Here is a 15,121-nt window from a genome sequence, read left to right as displayed (position 1 = left end):
TTTCCGCCGCTGTCAATGAGTGTTTTCGTTTTTGTCTGCTCCAGTAGGGAGATTGTTTTGAATATGTGTCTCTTTCCACAGGAATTGTGTGTAAATACACACAATTCCTGTGGAAAGATGATGTGGAAAGAAGTCGACGCTGTGATTTTCACATCGTAACAATGTAAGCAAACCTCCATAAAGGACAGACCTACACAAAATGACCTGACAGTGACAAGAGGAGGCCACTGGCTCAATAAATGCAACAGAAGAAATGGATGGAGCTCAGTACAGGGGAGACGCATAAAGATGAAGCTTTTATGAATTGTAACTCCACATAAGTGTAACTCCACTGCCCATGTGAATGTCTTTACATTGTGCGCACTAAGAAGCGTTGAAAGTTAGTGGCAGAACACAAACTTCCTGTAAGAAGAACCAATTCTTCTGGCTGAATCCCGAGTCTCTTAATTGCATCTTGTTTCCCTCATTTGAGTCTTTTCCTTGCGTCTTAGTCCCTCCCACCAGGGATCCATGGAGCGATGCAAGCCTCACATGAAGCGACGGCAGTTTCTGATGACGGCGGCCGCTGGTCCTCTGCGATCAGCTGGTCCTCTGCGATCAGCTGGCCCTCTGCGATCAGCTGGTCCTCTGCGATCAGTCGGCTTGAACAGCTGGAGAGACTTTTGATCAGTTTGTCTCTGAACACATGATCAGTGGAACAGATTTTTTTCTGGCCTCGACAGTTTTTAGCAAATATCTAAATACAAATCCACTTAATGTATTGATGAAAATGATCGCATAATGTTTTTAGTCGATTTAATGGTGTTAAACTACTTCTTGTAGTAATGAAGACGCAGTTATCATCTGTAGTCTGTTAGCTGTTAAACTAACTGCATTGAGTATGTTTTCACAGTGTGTATTCATACTGTATTCTGTGTCATGCTTACACGTGCAGGATCATTTCATACCGGCGAAATGCATTTGACTTGACTTTGATTTGATGTTGACATCACAGTGGCATCAGAATTCATAACACATCTATGCAAAAAAACAGATGCACTGTGTTGAGTGTATCGTCACAAGTCTCTCAATAGTCGTTTCCTCCAGATTTCAGACTTCTTTTGTTAACAGTAGTCCCTCTACTGTTAGCGTTATTTGAGTTAATTATTTTATGAAGGAATTTTAACTTTACTCTTGGTTTGGTGCAAGTGTGCCTGAAATAAGACCAGAGGTCAACCGTCTACAGTCTACAGTTGACTATTTAGACTTCAAGAGCACTGGTATTCACCTGGAGTTCACCTGCTTCCAGTTTACTTCCAGTAACTCAGTCTGTATTTCATTAAGAGAGAATCCAAGAGAGAATATGTTCAATGTTAAATGTAGCACCAAACAAATTCAGGTACATCTTCTCTCCTCTAGCAATGATGTTCAGAGGTAGAAGCCCTGAAGGATCGGCATAAGACATGTTCAGAAAAACTGAAAAGATATTAGGAGGGTTATACAATGTTCAAAAAGGGAAATGTATGCCTGAATATGACTCAACCTGTACAGCTGTCTCTCCTCACCACTTAGCTCTGACAGTTTTCTGGTTTTAGATGCAGTGTGAGAGAGGCACTTATTAGACTTTGGCAGCTGTTTAAGTTAATTTACCATTCTGTTTGAAACTCATTTTTTCTTTTCTTTTTTTCTTTTTTAAAGCTAATGAGCTAGGTAGTGCTATTTTGAGGCTATAAAAGCACTGAAGCATTTCCTCCTTCCGTAGTATTGTTTACAGCAGCTGAGCGGTGGCATTGGAGTATTTGTGGAGAGGACGAGAAACATGAAGAGGGCAATTAGACTGCAGCCGCGCGGTGGGTTTTCCATTCACAGCAACCACGACTAATACTAATGGAAAGACAGGTTCGTCAGGGACACAAAAATTACATTTTTAAATGAGCTTTCTCGAGTATGAGTACCTGTCTCTCGACAGAGGACTGGCTCCCACAGCCGGGAGACCTCATTTCCTGCCGTGTCTCTGAAGTAATGGAGACAACATGAATGGATCATTTGCCTCTTCATGAGTTGTGGGTCTAATTGACACGGCACCAAAGCAAACTGGCGGGCCGGGGCCCCTCACTTCGTGGCCAGAAGGGGACCTGCAGCGGTGATGGACCTGCTGTCACCTGTCAGTCAGCGTCAGTTCAGCCAGGATGTCAAGACAAGGATGACAGCTACTTGACACGAGCCAGTTGGACATGCAGCCAGCTGCCCAGGAGTTGCTGGGGGTCGTCATGTATAGCCTGAATCCCTAGAGGATGGCGAGGTATATTTAATAAATGCCACTACAGCGTCACCAAGCTGTTATTACACTAAATACATGTTAGCAAAAAAGATTGTGTGCTCCAAGTCTGGTTCATTGTCCTCATTTATTGATTCCTTACTGTTCTTTATGGTCTCTGCAGGATTTGATCTCCAGTTGGCACCTCAGTGTTCTGCTCACGGTTCCCCTCTCCACTGGTAAGTTGTGTAAACGCACAAACAAAACTAAACCACGGTCAGACGATGCTCATTGAGAGTGATGCAGACTTGAGTTCAGGGTTTGGTTTGTATGGTTTGTATTGTTGACGGCCATATTACAAAGTTTAGTGCAATTTTTAAAACTTCCCAATGTTTTAGTCAATAGTATAGTTCATGTTTTTGTTTTTTGTGTGGTCAAAGTAACATTATTGCTTAACCAATGCCAAACCTCGAGTGTGTTCCTTGATGCGTCGTTGTGAAAACACTGGTTGATCCACCTATATGTGCATCACGTTTTCTATCTTACTTTGTTTACCTCATGTAAACGCGTTCCTCTTATCCTTTTTAATAATCTTAATGAGACGTTGATGTGAATGAGTTTGCAGAATGTGATCTACACATTCAGATTCCTGCCGTTTCATCCACTTACCACGATGTGAGAGACACGGCTCGGTTGTATTTCCAAGTGTGAATTAATGCAGTGCGTAGAAAAGTGCAAAAGATGCACTGGCATGCCGCTTTACATTGATCACATAATGTAGTTCATGTAAATCCAATAAGTAGAGATATTGTGGTTCATGTGAAATGTATGAGGAGGTGATCCACATAATGTAAAGTGTGTGACATGAGTCATACGACTTGCTGAAACCTTTAGTCTGCCAGGAAGGTAAATGTCAGACACACACAGTCTGTAAAAAGACCCAAAACACACACTTAAAGACCCACACTCTTGTTCTCTCTCACTTTCAAAGACACACACACACACACACACACACACACACACACGCACACACACACACACACAAAGATGCAGGCAGCTAGCTTTAACAGCATTTTCTGATGCTGCTTGATACAGATGACACATGACAACTCTGACATTACTCTCCATATCGTGGGTCTTTGGATTTCTTCCGGTTTCTTCTTTTTTCTTTAATCTACAATAATCTCAGTTTATCGATTACTAAATACAAGCTGAAGCTCCTTAAAGGAACACTTTCTTTCAACATTGGCTCGTCGGTCAATCTGCATTTTAATCAAGCAGAACACAGACACACAGGAGTCAGGAAAGTGCCGACAATAGTCTTGCCTACAGATTCTTGGCTCTGTATTGAGTTTATAATAAGTTGTAGTCCGCACAGACCAGTCAGCATTAATGAACTCAACCGTGCATCTTAACAACATACGTGTGCAGCACTAACGAGTTGCTCCACAGCAGGCATTGACTACCGAGGGCCTCTCTCTCTCTCTCGTGCGCGCATACACACACACACACACACACACACACACACACACACACACTCTCACATCGACCAGTATGTGTCAGCCCAGTGGTGTCCAGAAAACTGACCTCCAGTCGCCACCGCTGGAAGTCAATATCACTGCTAACTCGGAAACGGCACACACACACACACACACACACACACACACACACACAAACACACCACACACATACGTCAGCTGGGGGATGGTGATTAAGGGGAACTTTTTTTAATGGAACATCTTTGCCACTGCTTGTAATGTCTTCTGAAGCCTGCGCTGGCTGCGGCTCAGTAGGTAGAGCTGCTCCCCCTCTAACTGGATGATCGATGGTGCAATCTCCGGCTCCTCCAGTCCACATGTCCTTGGGCAAGATACCGAACCTCAAATTGAGCTTTTACACATGGAAATTGTTCGACAGCAGACACTTCTCTGGAGGATCTTCCCTCCAAGACACTTAATTGGACTCCCGCATAGACTGTACATGTGTTGCAGGCCGGTCCCCTCCAGCTTTCCTAGCTTATACATATTAGAAATAATGGCAACGAGGAAGTATAAAGACTACGCAGCACAGCAAGACTGCTGTTTGTTGCTCTTGTTAAACAAGATGTGAACGTAGATTTCTTCGTCATGGAACTTGTGCACTTCAGCAGCGGCACATCCACAGTTGTCAAACCCAAACGCCAGTCTCTGACTAAACCTAGTTAAGTATTTTACGATCTTTTCCTGAACCTAATTATTTAGTTATGTTGTCTGAACCGAACCTGAACCTCCTGTAAAGACGGAGGTTTATTCTGAAAAGACTGTATTCATGGAACAAGCGGAGATTGACACATGTTGCTGTTTTTTTGTAGGAAAACGCACAATAAATGAGGAGCAACCTTTGGTAAGATATGATGGGAACCGTTGTGTGAAGGTACGTGGCATACGTTGACTCCAGTCAGGTGTTCATGGTCCCCAGAGGAGTAACCGGACTTAAACGATATAGGACTGGTGTGAATACTGGTCCAACCAAGATATGAATCCAGCACTCGCTTTAGGGACTGGACAGCAAGTTGCCATCAGTGTAGCATCAGAAACAAAGGACTGAAACTATGTTTTGCAGCTTCATGAAAATCTGATCCATGGCGACACAGACACAGCAGGGCCGCACACTTAACAGCCGATGACCCGAGCGCACTCTCATTGACCTTCCTCCACTCACCGTGCGAACGCACCGCCATGGGAGGAAAGAGGGAGCGAACACGTAATCCATAATCCGTGGCTGCCAGTGTGCAGCGAAAAAAGCGAATCAGCTGTTCACAGCAGCGGCATCGGGTAAAAACTAAAAGCTCTGTCTACTCTGTGCGGGAGGCGACAGCACGCTGTGATCGTTCAGCACACAGTGTCTGTACACTCGTCGGCCCCGACGAGTGTTCTGTTGAGATGAGGCCGCTTTAGTTTTCTATCTTTCTACTCTCACGCTATATCTTTCGGCTTCAAAAAAATGCTGTGTGCAGATGAAAGTCTGTTGCATCTGTGTGTGTGTGTGTGTGTGTGTGTGTGTGTGTGTGTGTGTGTTAGTTATATAAGACTCCGAAAGAGAGCTTTTTTTTCCTGTCACATTTATATGTTTTTGCTCTATTTGTGTCTGTAGTCAAGCAAACTAATGATACAATCAACATGTTGTTATCCCACCTTTCTCCCAAGAACAGACACACACACACAGGAAGCACGGAAGCAAAAAGGATATTGTAACAAGTAGCTGAAAAAAAAGTGTTGGTCCAACAAGTGAGACGAGGCTCCCGCCTGAATTAAAGAGGATTATCTCTCTTAATGTATGCTAATGAATGCACACGGAGTAACGAGAACGCCATGTTATTGTGGGTCTCTCTCGCACAAACATGTGCGAGAGAGACCCACAACTGGTGTGTTATTGCACCATTGAAGCCTGTTGCTTGTGGAACTACACACATTGTTTTGCCCAAAACACACACACACACACACACACACACACACACACACACATACTTTGCACCATGCCATTGTGTGCTTCATGGGAATCTCTCAGTCCAACCACTGCCAAATAAATCTCCCCACCATCGCAAACACACACACACGCTGGTTCCGGCGTGGGACCGTCCCGGCTTGGCTGGATCCACATTCTTGTTACGTTTCACCGCTTCATAGAAAGTCTTTAAAAAACTTGAGGTTTCTCCTTAAGGCTTTGTGAGGTAGTCAAATGAAACCCTCCGTGAGAGTCATCGTGATGTTCCAAGAGAGAAGCCTTCCTGTGGTTTGTAACGCTGTAGACGTTTGAGGTAACTTGGTTATGCTTTTTAGTTGATGTCATATGATGCCACATAGCTATATGCACCTGACTCCATATAATATGTGTTATCCTTTAAGCTTCGCTATATTAATCGGATCAGAGGTGCTGTGCATTCATTGCGTAAGAAGACGTCACTGCAGCACCTGGAAGAGATATATGGGATTTAAACAACATCTCTACTGGGATTTATGCAAACCAATCAGCCAAACACTATGACTGTTTGGAGATATTATATTGTCATGACAGTGTCACTGTATCGAAGATGATAAGGTAATGAAACCAAGCATGAAAACACTTTGTCGTCCTCATTTTTGCACATGGTTCCCCATGCATATTCTCCTATACATAAAGTATGATTAGTTCACCGTAAACTCTTTGTTTGCCACTATAAAGTCACTATATATATATATATATATATATATATATATATATATATATATATATATATATATATATATATATATATATGTATATGTGTATGTGTAGAGAGAGAGAGAGAGAGATCTATATCTATATAAATATATATATATATAAATAGATATAGATATAGATAAATATATATAGATATATATCAATATATATCTATATAGATATAGATATATATAAATATATATATATATATATATATATATATATTAGATCTATATCTATATCTATCTATCTATCTATCTATATATATATATATCTATATATATCTATATATATATATATATATATATCTCTATATATATATATATATATATATCTATATATATATATATATATATATATAGATATATATCTATATCTATATCTATATATCTATATATATATATATATATATATATATATATATAGATATAGATATAGATATATATATAGATATAGATATATATATATATCTATATCTATATCTATATCTATAGATATAGATATAGATAGATGTATAGATGTATAACCCGCAGGAGATGAATGCTGCAGACACACACCGCGTCCCGGGAGCAACAGCAGAAAGATATCACAGTGATTTCCATTCGGGGCAGTGGGCGGCGCGCGCACGCGGCCCCGGCTCTGGCTGCGATGTACGTGAGCGCGCGTCCGCTACCAGAGAGCCCGCACTCCTCTCCCCGCGCGCAGCCGAGTCGAACCGCGCCGAGCCGAGCCGAGCGGACCGGAGCAGCGTATCACCCGGCGGCCCGCGCACAGGACGCGGCAGCGGAGCGACGATGACCTGGTAGCGCCGCGTCACGGCCGTCCGTAGAAAACCATCAGATTCTTCCTCCTGACGTTACATTCTCGCGCGCAGACCATGGCAGTTCGCAGGACCGAGATCTTCATCTCCCAGCTGCTCCTCTTCAGCCAAATCGGTAAGAAACTGCATGGAGGGGGGAGATATTAGTTGTATTTATTTATTAGTCGATTGGTTGTCACGTGACGCCCTGCACGTCTCAATGAAGGCTGTCAAAAGGTTGAGCGGTGCCGTCTGTTTGGTTCCCATCGGATATTTCCCGCACACTTCAGCCCGTTTTTAAAATGTGCAATCGGCGGCAAAGGAGGACGCATTCTGCATGTAGACTGGATTTTTATTTTTGTGTGTGTGAGAGCGGGCATTGTGGAAACGTGCGTCTACAATGTAGGTTGCGCCACACATATTCCCGTGTACTCACATTTAGTTTCAGTGAATCCTGCGCAGTCCACGCGCAGGATTCACCGGTCGAGCTTTGAGCTTTGAGCAAGAGCCGCTTTTCTCCCCCAAACACAAGCAAGTTGAAGTCTGGATGTGGCCGTGAGGCAGTGAGACGCTCTGTGTGCCCTCGTGTCTGAATTTGAAGAAACTGTCTGTTGAACTTCTGTTGTCCAAATGTTGCTTTATGATGGCTGCGCTTGGCTTGGCTTAAATCCCTCTCTTTTTTTAAACATTTTTTTTAAGAGTAATTCACATGTATTGATCGTAAAGTATTTGATTCCTATCCTATAAATTCAGATTGTTTTGCCTTTTCATTCAGGGCTCAGAAGTCCTGCAGCGCGTCATCACTACACCACCTGTTAGAGTTTTCAGGAAACACCTGATATATGTGTTTTCCTACAAGCCATGTTGGCTGCTCTTCACTAAGAGCCGCACACTGTAATGGTTCCTTAAAGACATAATCTCTCAACATATGAGTCGGAGCAGCTGTTGAAGCAGAGATCCTCTTTGGTGAAGAAATCCCAGAGAAGGACTCGGTGCTGATTCCAGTAACGCTGTGGAAGTACTCTTTCCTTACGTTCCACGTGTGTACTCATTTACAAAGAACACAAAGGACAAATAAACATGTTCTCCATTCGGGTGAATCCTCACTTGCAACGTTCATCAATCTCAAACCGGTGGCGGATTATTTCAAAGCAACGTAATGTTTGAACTGAAGAGCTTCATATGAGGCAAATCAGATATGAGGAAAGAAAACTGGATCTTTTGGAGGAGAGCAACTTGTTTTCTTTATTGGTGGAGGTTTTGGTGTGTTCACAGAAACACTTTGAAAGATGACATCATCTCCAGCTGTTTGGATTTCACTCCATGCTCTTGATCAAATTGACCAATGCTGGCGTAGAAACACCAGCACAGAAAGACTGAAGACATGTTTGAGGTAGTTTCTATACAGTTAGTCCACTGGAGACGGTGACACGTACATCTGTCAAGCTTTGACATGTCCCACTCAGAAAAATTGATTTGAAAGATCCTCATCCACCATCTTTGTTATGGTCAGACAATCAGCTGGCACGTTGTTTCATTGGATTTGTTTTAACTCTTCAATGAGACAATAGTTGCATTTATAAATCTTTTCTTCGCAGTGTTTGTCCAGACAGAAGAAAAAGCTCTTTTCACTTCTAGTTGGGTATTTGGCATCCACCCAACATTTAGAGCTTTGAGAACGAGAATATTCTACAACGTTCAACATCGATTCTTAAAAAGGTCACCTTTTAGTTTTTATCCCATCATTTGCTTGTTGTAGGAAAGTACAGGAGAATTCAGGAGGCCGACATCAGAGACTTCCAAATGTCAAGGACACAAACCTGCGCGCCCTCGTTTGATGAGATCTTTGTGATATCAGATTAACGCAGATGAGCCATGAGGCCTTTTTTAATTTGATATAACCTGGTGCAGAAAAAGACAAACGCTCTGTCAATCCTCATTGCAGCTGCTCTTACTTCCTATAATTAAGATCACACTGCCCATAAAGGCCTGTGGTCTTTAACTCCTTCCTCTACCTGCTGTCACCAGAGGAAAACGCTTTTAATTCATAGAATTAATCCCAGATTGGGTACCACCAGCAGAGTTACTCTTCTATCGAGGTATCGTGGTGCTTTTACTTGATCCACTTTGCTGTAGCTGCAAGTCTGCATGTGTCGTACGCAACCATCTGGGCAAAGTTTCATTTTGTTTGAAAACTATTTGTGTCAAAAGCTGTTCGGACACGTCACTGAGAGCCTTTTAGGGAAAGGAAATAGAAGATCCTCCAGCCATCTGTCCCACAATATGCCTGGGCAGCACTCGAAAAATCACACACTAAACATGTTTTCTCGCTCTGTCCCTCCCGCTCACACACACACACACACACACACACACACACACGCATACAAGTGGCCGTGCTGGTGCTGGTGATGATGCTTGTCCAAGCGGTTCTGCCAGTGAGCGTGATCTTCTATCTGGAGTCCCTCTCTGTGCCATATGCTTTTCAACAGCATGGACTCCCCGCCTGCACAACCACATGACTTTGGGTTTCTGCATGCTGCGATCCGGAGATTTAAAATGTGAATCTCGTCCTCCCCTCTTCAGACCTCCTTGTGTCCCGCTCGGCTTTCCAAACATGAAGCCCCCGACCCCGCCCACCCGTTATTGATTGCATTTTGTGGTTTGTTTCCTGTAGTTAGTGGTGATTTGTTCACTCTCCTAACAGAATGAGTTGTTTTTTCCGCCACAATCATCAATTCAATTCAGTTTATTTTGTACAGCCCTAAATCACGAGCCTCAGAGGGCTTTACAATCTGTACACATACGACATCCCTGCCCCGGGACCTCACATCGGAGCAGGAAAAACTCCCCCCAGAAAAGAGAGAAAACCCTTTCACGGGGAAAAAAAAAGGAAGGATGTTGCAAATGCCTTGTTGGATTGATGGATTGTTGCTGGATGGTGATTGGCAACAATGGCAACAGGAGCCTGCAAGCTATTGATCCTTCAACAGCTCAGCAGGATCTATACTGGAGTTTGGCACAAATCGTTGCCTGTGTGCTTTACTTTACTGCGTGTGTGTGTGTGTGTGTGTGTGTGTGTGTGTTAGAGAGAAAGAGAGAAATGAGATTAAAGAGAAAAGCAAGCTAATTTTAATCCCAAAAAGCCAAATCATCATCAGTTCCTCGATTGCATTTCAGCCGATGCAATGCGCTCCACCTCCTCTGCTCTCCACACACCTGCAGTCAACCAATGCCTGCTGCAACGTGATTGGTCAACACTACTATGACTACAAACAGCAACCAGAACGCTTCCAACACAACATCCTGTCCCTCTGCCGTCCGGTTCTTCATATGAAAGCAGAATCTGTTTCGGCGCCGTGCATGAACACACAACACAGTTAATTACATGAAATGCTTTTACTCATCACTGACGCTGAGGGAGACACTTTGAAACGGTCGCTACAAATCCTTAAAAAGAAATCCCCACCATCCAGTACAGTAAATAGCAGTGAACATACAGTATATGTGGCCAACACAGCACCCCACTGTGTCATGGTTATGGTCATGTGATAGTTAGTGGGAGTTCAGTGATCATATGTTCTCCATGTGAGATACCATCTGGCCACCCAGTGCACTCCCAGCATTTGACCCAGAGGGGTTGCATCCGGTGGCATAATAGGATGTCTGATGGTGGAACAGCAAATTCACACAAAATGCTGGCACACGCAGCAGCGTACCGACTGTGTGAATCCATACATAATGTGTAGAGAGCAGTGATGACAGAGTGTCAGACACACAGTAAAGTACAGTAGTAAACTGTCTCCAAAGAGTTACAGTATATGATTCTTCTCATCAAACTTCCTTACGGCTGAACGGATGACAGCGGCGCAACGTGTGATTCAAGAGACGGTGACTTTTATAATGACACCGGCAATGATCTACACGCGGCAATAATGTTGCAGCGAAAAAGACAGCAATCTAGTAAACATTGACGTACACACTACAGGATGTAAAATACTTCATTGGAAATGTGTTCAACCCATTTATTATGGCTAGAAAATGCAAAATACTTGCCTGCAAATATTATGTGTCAAGGGCTTTTAATGTGAAGGAAACAATAGCAGTGGATGTGGTCTGCGCTGCCTTTGTCAACATTAAAAGAAGGGATCAAATGTTTTGTCTTGTTTCTGACTACGAGGCCTCCGTGTTGCTGGTTTCATGAATATGACCTCATCCTGCACAACGTGATTGGTTGACCCCTTTGTTCGCAGCACGAAAAGCTAACGAAACAACATTGCTCTGAAAAAAAGTTGCTTTTTTATGCGACGTAATCTTCATGTTCTCTGTGAAAATATCAAGCAAATTAATCGCACAAAAAATCCAGTGGCGAACAATTTCATTTGTATCACTTTCAGAGTGATTAGATGGACTAACAGCCAACCAAACTGTGTGGATGCTCACATCTTTATATATAGTTATTATTATAGCTATGGTTTTTGGTGTGGAGGCTCTGAACTCTGAATGTAACACAGCATGTGCTTAATGAGATCCATATCGAGGGCATCGATCTGGAGGATTGGCTCGGCACGCCCATAGCTGCAGCGTTGTGTTACTTTACAGGAGAGTTGAACTCCACAGTGCGAAGGGTCTGGCTGATTATCACATTCTGCTTTATGGGCAACATGTTGGCAGAACGTCTCCAATGTGACACATAGGAGACTGATCAAGAACACATTCAACACACTGCATGTTTCATTTCATTATTTATATTCTCAACATGTTTCATATTCCTCTCTTCATGGCTCGTGATCTGAGTCGCGTGCCTCCTTCCTCCTAGCTTTAACTCCACCGCTCAAAATGAGATTATGTGCGCGCTAATTTACAAACACGCACGCATGCTGATGGAGTCTGTGGCTCTGCAAACCAGCCAGAGAAAAATCTCCACTAAGGGAAACAAATCTTGTTAGAAAGATTTTCCAAAGCCTTCTTAACTGTCTGGTTTTTACCAGAAAAAAATATAATCAGATTTTCTCCTCCTTCTTTTTAGGGGGCGGGGGCATACACATTCGGGAGATTATAATATTCTAGAGAAAAGTTTTCTCATAGAATATTACAGATCATTAAAATCCTCCAAATTGAGCAAATTGCTGTACATGTGCTCCTTCAAGTCTCATGACCGCTTGATAACACGTGCGCTACACGATGTGCTCTGAGCGGACGGATAGAAGTGGGTTGCGCCGGTCTCGTCACCGCGCTGTTGGCTTTGCTTAAAAATCCACAGATGTTACATTGAATAATTGATTGGCTGCTCTCTACTGTGATATTTGTCTTCTTTCCTCTTTCTCCTCCACTCCCTTTCACTCCACCCAAAGCGTTTCACTCATAAGTGCTTTTATATTCTTTAATCCACTTTGCTGCTTTTTACCGTGGCAGCGTAGCGTCCCAGTTGTTTCAAAGCCGGCCACGAGGACATCCCAACGTCTTTGAGGCTGAGCGGCGTGGACGGGGAACTCGGCTCGGCGAAACACTCGAGTCACTTAAAAGTTTTGTCGGTGGAGTTGGTCTCGTCGGCAGTGACGTAAAGGGTCTCCGAGGTAAAAGTGGAACATAGTGGGGGAAAGCTCTTTTGTTTCATGCAAGCCAAGACCGGTCAAATATTAAATATGGGAGCGGATCGTCTTGAGGTTATCCCGTTGTTAGAAAGTTTCTCGTTTCAGTGGGACATTGAGCAACTCTTTTATTCCTTCACCTCACCCTGAGTTGGCGCTAAAGGAACCGAATCTCGCATTTCAGTCCAGAAAAAAAAGTGCTCCAAACTGTTGAATTACTTTTTCGTGAAGAACAGCAGCACAAGTCGCCTTTCCAGTGGTGACCCGTGAGTCATGTGGCAAAATAAAATACAAGTTTTGCAGAAACGTTTGGAGCTGCTTCCGCAGCGTAATCCACTTCCCCGCCGCCGAAACGAATCAACACACAGGCAGAGCTTCTGAGGTACGGCGACGTGAGCGAGTAGTGCGTTTAGCTCTGATGTGGAATAAGTATGTTTGGGAACGCGCTGAACACGAGGATCGACTCGACAAGTGTCTTTGCCTTTGAGTCTCCATCGGAATCCGTTGTGACTGCTGCGAGTCCGCGATAACCGCAGCTGCTGTCCTCCACAAAGAGGGAAGCGAAAGACTTTGCGGAGCCACTTTTCAAGGCTTTGCAAGAAGTTAGCATTTCCTACTTAAGAGAGAGATTCCCTGTATTTCTTTAAAGCCACCAGCAGAAGTTGTACTTGACAGAAAATGTGTTTTATTATATGAATGTGACACAGGAAGACGGTGAAAGATGCTTTTTTTTTTTTAACAATTCTCCAGTTGGCTCTGGACACTGCTGGAGCCCACAGTTCTTCAGCATTGAATGATGACCCCTCACTGACGAGCATCTTGACCTTCTGAAGTGCTTCCTGTCCGAGGAGTTGGTCAAAATGCCGTGCTACGTATCAACAGTGTCCGATATAGACTTCCCTTTGGACTAGACATTTGAGACTCAAGGGGGGGTGGCGAGGGATAACCAGCGCAAGAAAAGGAGGATGGCAGCATCCCAACGGACAAAAGGTGAAAAGGAGAGGAGGGAGAGTGGAACTAAGTCGCTGAAACCACAGAATGCCAACGCTCTCTCTGAGGTCTCTCCAGTTAGGAGGTCTGTCTGAAGTTACAGCAGCTGACAATGGCCGTCTGTCTCTGTGGGTGCCCACGTACAAAAGCCACCGTTGTTTTTTTAAAAGGTTGGCACCGAGGCCTGAGGCTACCGGAGAGGGGATGAACCTTGCTGCTGCCCGGCCAGCCAACTGATGGGCATAGGAGACTTACGCACTCTCAAACAGGAATACAAACACACACATACTTCAGCTTTTAGGGAAGCCACAGGATATTACTGACTTAACAAACACGCACATACTTTAGCTTTTAGGGACGTCACTGGATGTTAGTGTAAAGTTGTAGGAGTGCTAGAGTAATAATCAGACTTTTGACTTTAATCTAGATTAGAACTGGTTAAATCTGATTACATGGGCTGCTTGTAGATGGGATTCATTCATATTCCTGTTTCCTTGCTGTGGAGCAGAGCGTGACGCATGCCTAAAGACGTTCCAGCGGTGCGTCACAACCGTAAGGTTTCTCTGTTGTATAGCAACGCTCTCTCTGTCATGGTGCCACTCTGGTTTACCCACCAACATCCCAGCTCCCTCACCCGGCGCTTGTGCCATTGCCTGATGTCGCTAATGGCGTGAACTGAATTGACTCACCGCGCCGCACCGAAAGCAAATCCCGCCAAACCTGCTGGGATTTGTGGAATCGAGTCGTCAGAGTGACTTAAAGTGAAGTAATCCGAGCAGAAGGTGGAGAGAGTTTCAACTGACATGTTGCACTTTCCACTTCACCGCTCCGAGGGAGATTAAGTGCATGTCTAGAATATCATATATACCAATGCAACAATGCATTCACCTTCATGTCAAATGTTCCTCCACCGTCATCCTCCAGCAAAGGGGTGACCTGCTACCGGGCGGCGCCATCACACAGAGCCAAACTCTACACACCGCTGTTGAGGAAATCATTCGGGATTTAAACAGAACACCTTCTACGATCGATGCACTTTAGCAGTTTCCACTGGCAATTACCCTCCTAAACCTCAGAGCGTTGGCACTTTGCGCCAACCCCGGGGCAGGAATCCATTAATACTAACACTTCAGACTGTTAATGCAACAGTGACCTTCCAATCTAAATAGGTTCTTCTTCATGTATCCAGCTCTGTTTTGATTCTCAAGCTTTTGTTCGATGGCGTCGTCCAGGTTGAGATTTCCAACTCGAGTCTTAACGTTTTAGGAGACATAAAGGACACATCAGCAT

The 15,121-nt window shown here is 43.8% G+C and overlaps 1 protein-coding gene across 2 annotated transcripts in view; it reads left to right on the top strand.

The window, feature by feature from the left end:
• The first annotated feature begins 7,165 nt into the window (after positions 1 to 7,165).
• LOC137791285 (receptor-type tyrosine-protein phosphatase zeta-like) overlaps positions 7,166 to 15,121 on the top strand; it is a 56,727-nt gene continuing 48,771 nt past the window's right edge. For both annotated transcript variants that reach the window (XM_068586072.1, XM_068586073.1), the window contains exon 1: positions 7,166 to 7,389. In XM_068586072.1, coding sequence (XP_068442173.1) covers positions 7,332 to 7,389 — 58 coding nt within the window. In that variant the 5' untranslated portion in view covers positions 7,166 to 7,331. The remainder of the gene's footprint in view (positions 7,390 to 15,121) is intronic.

This window comes from Clinocottus analis, unplaced genomic scaffold (assembly GCF_023055335.1).
Source record: "Clinocottus analis isolate CAN_PGR_092001 unplaced genomic scaffold, fCliAna1.0.p SCAF_20, whole genome shotgun sequence".
NCBI classification, from domain to species: Eukaryota; Metazoa; Chordata; class Actinopteri; order Perciformes; family Cottidae; genus Clinocottus; species Clinocottus analis.
This window is presented reverse-complemented; position numbering and strand designations above follow the sequence as displayed.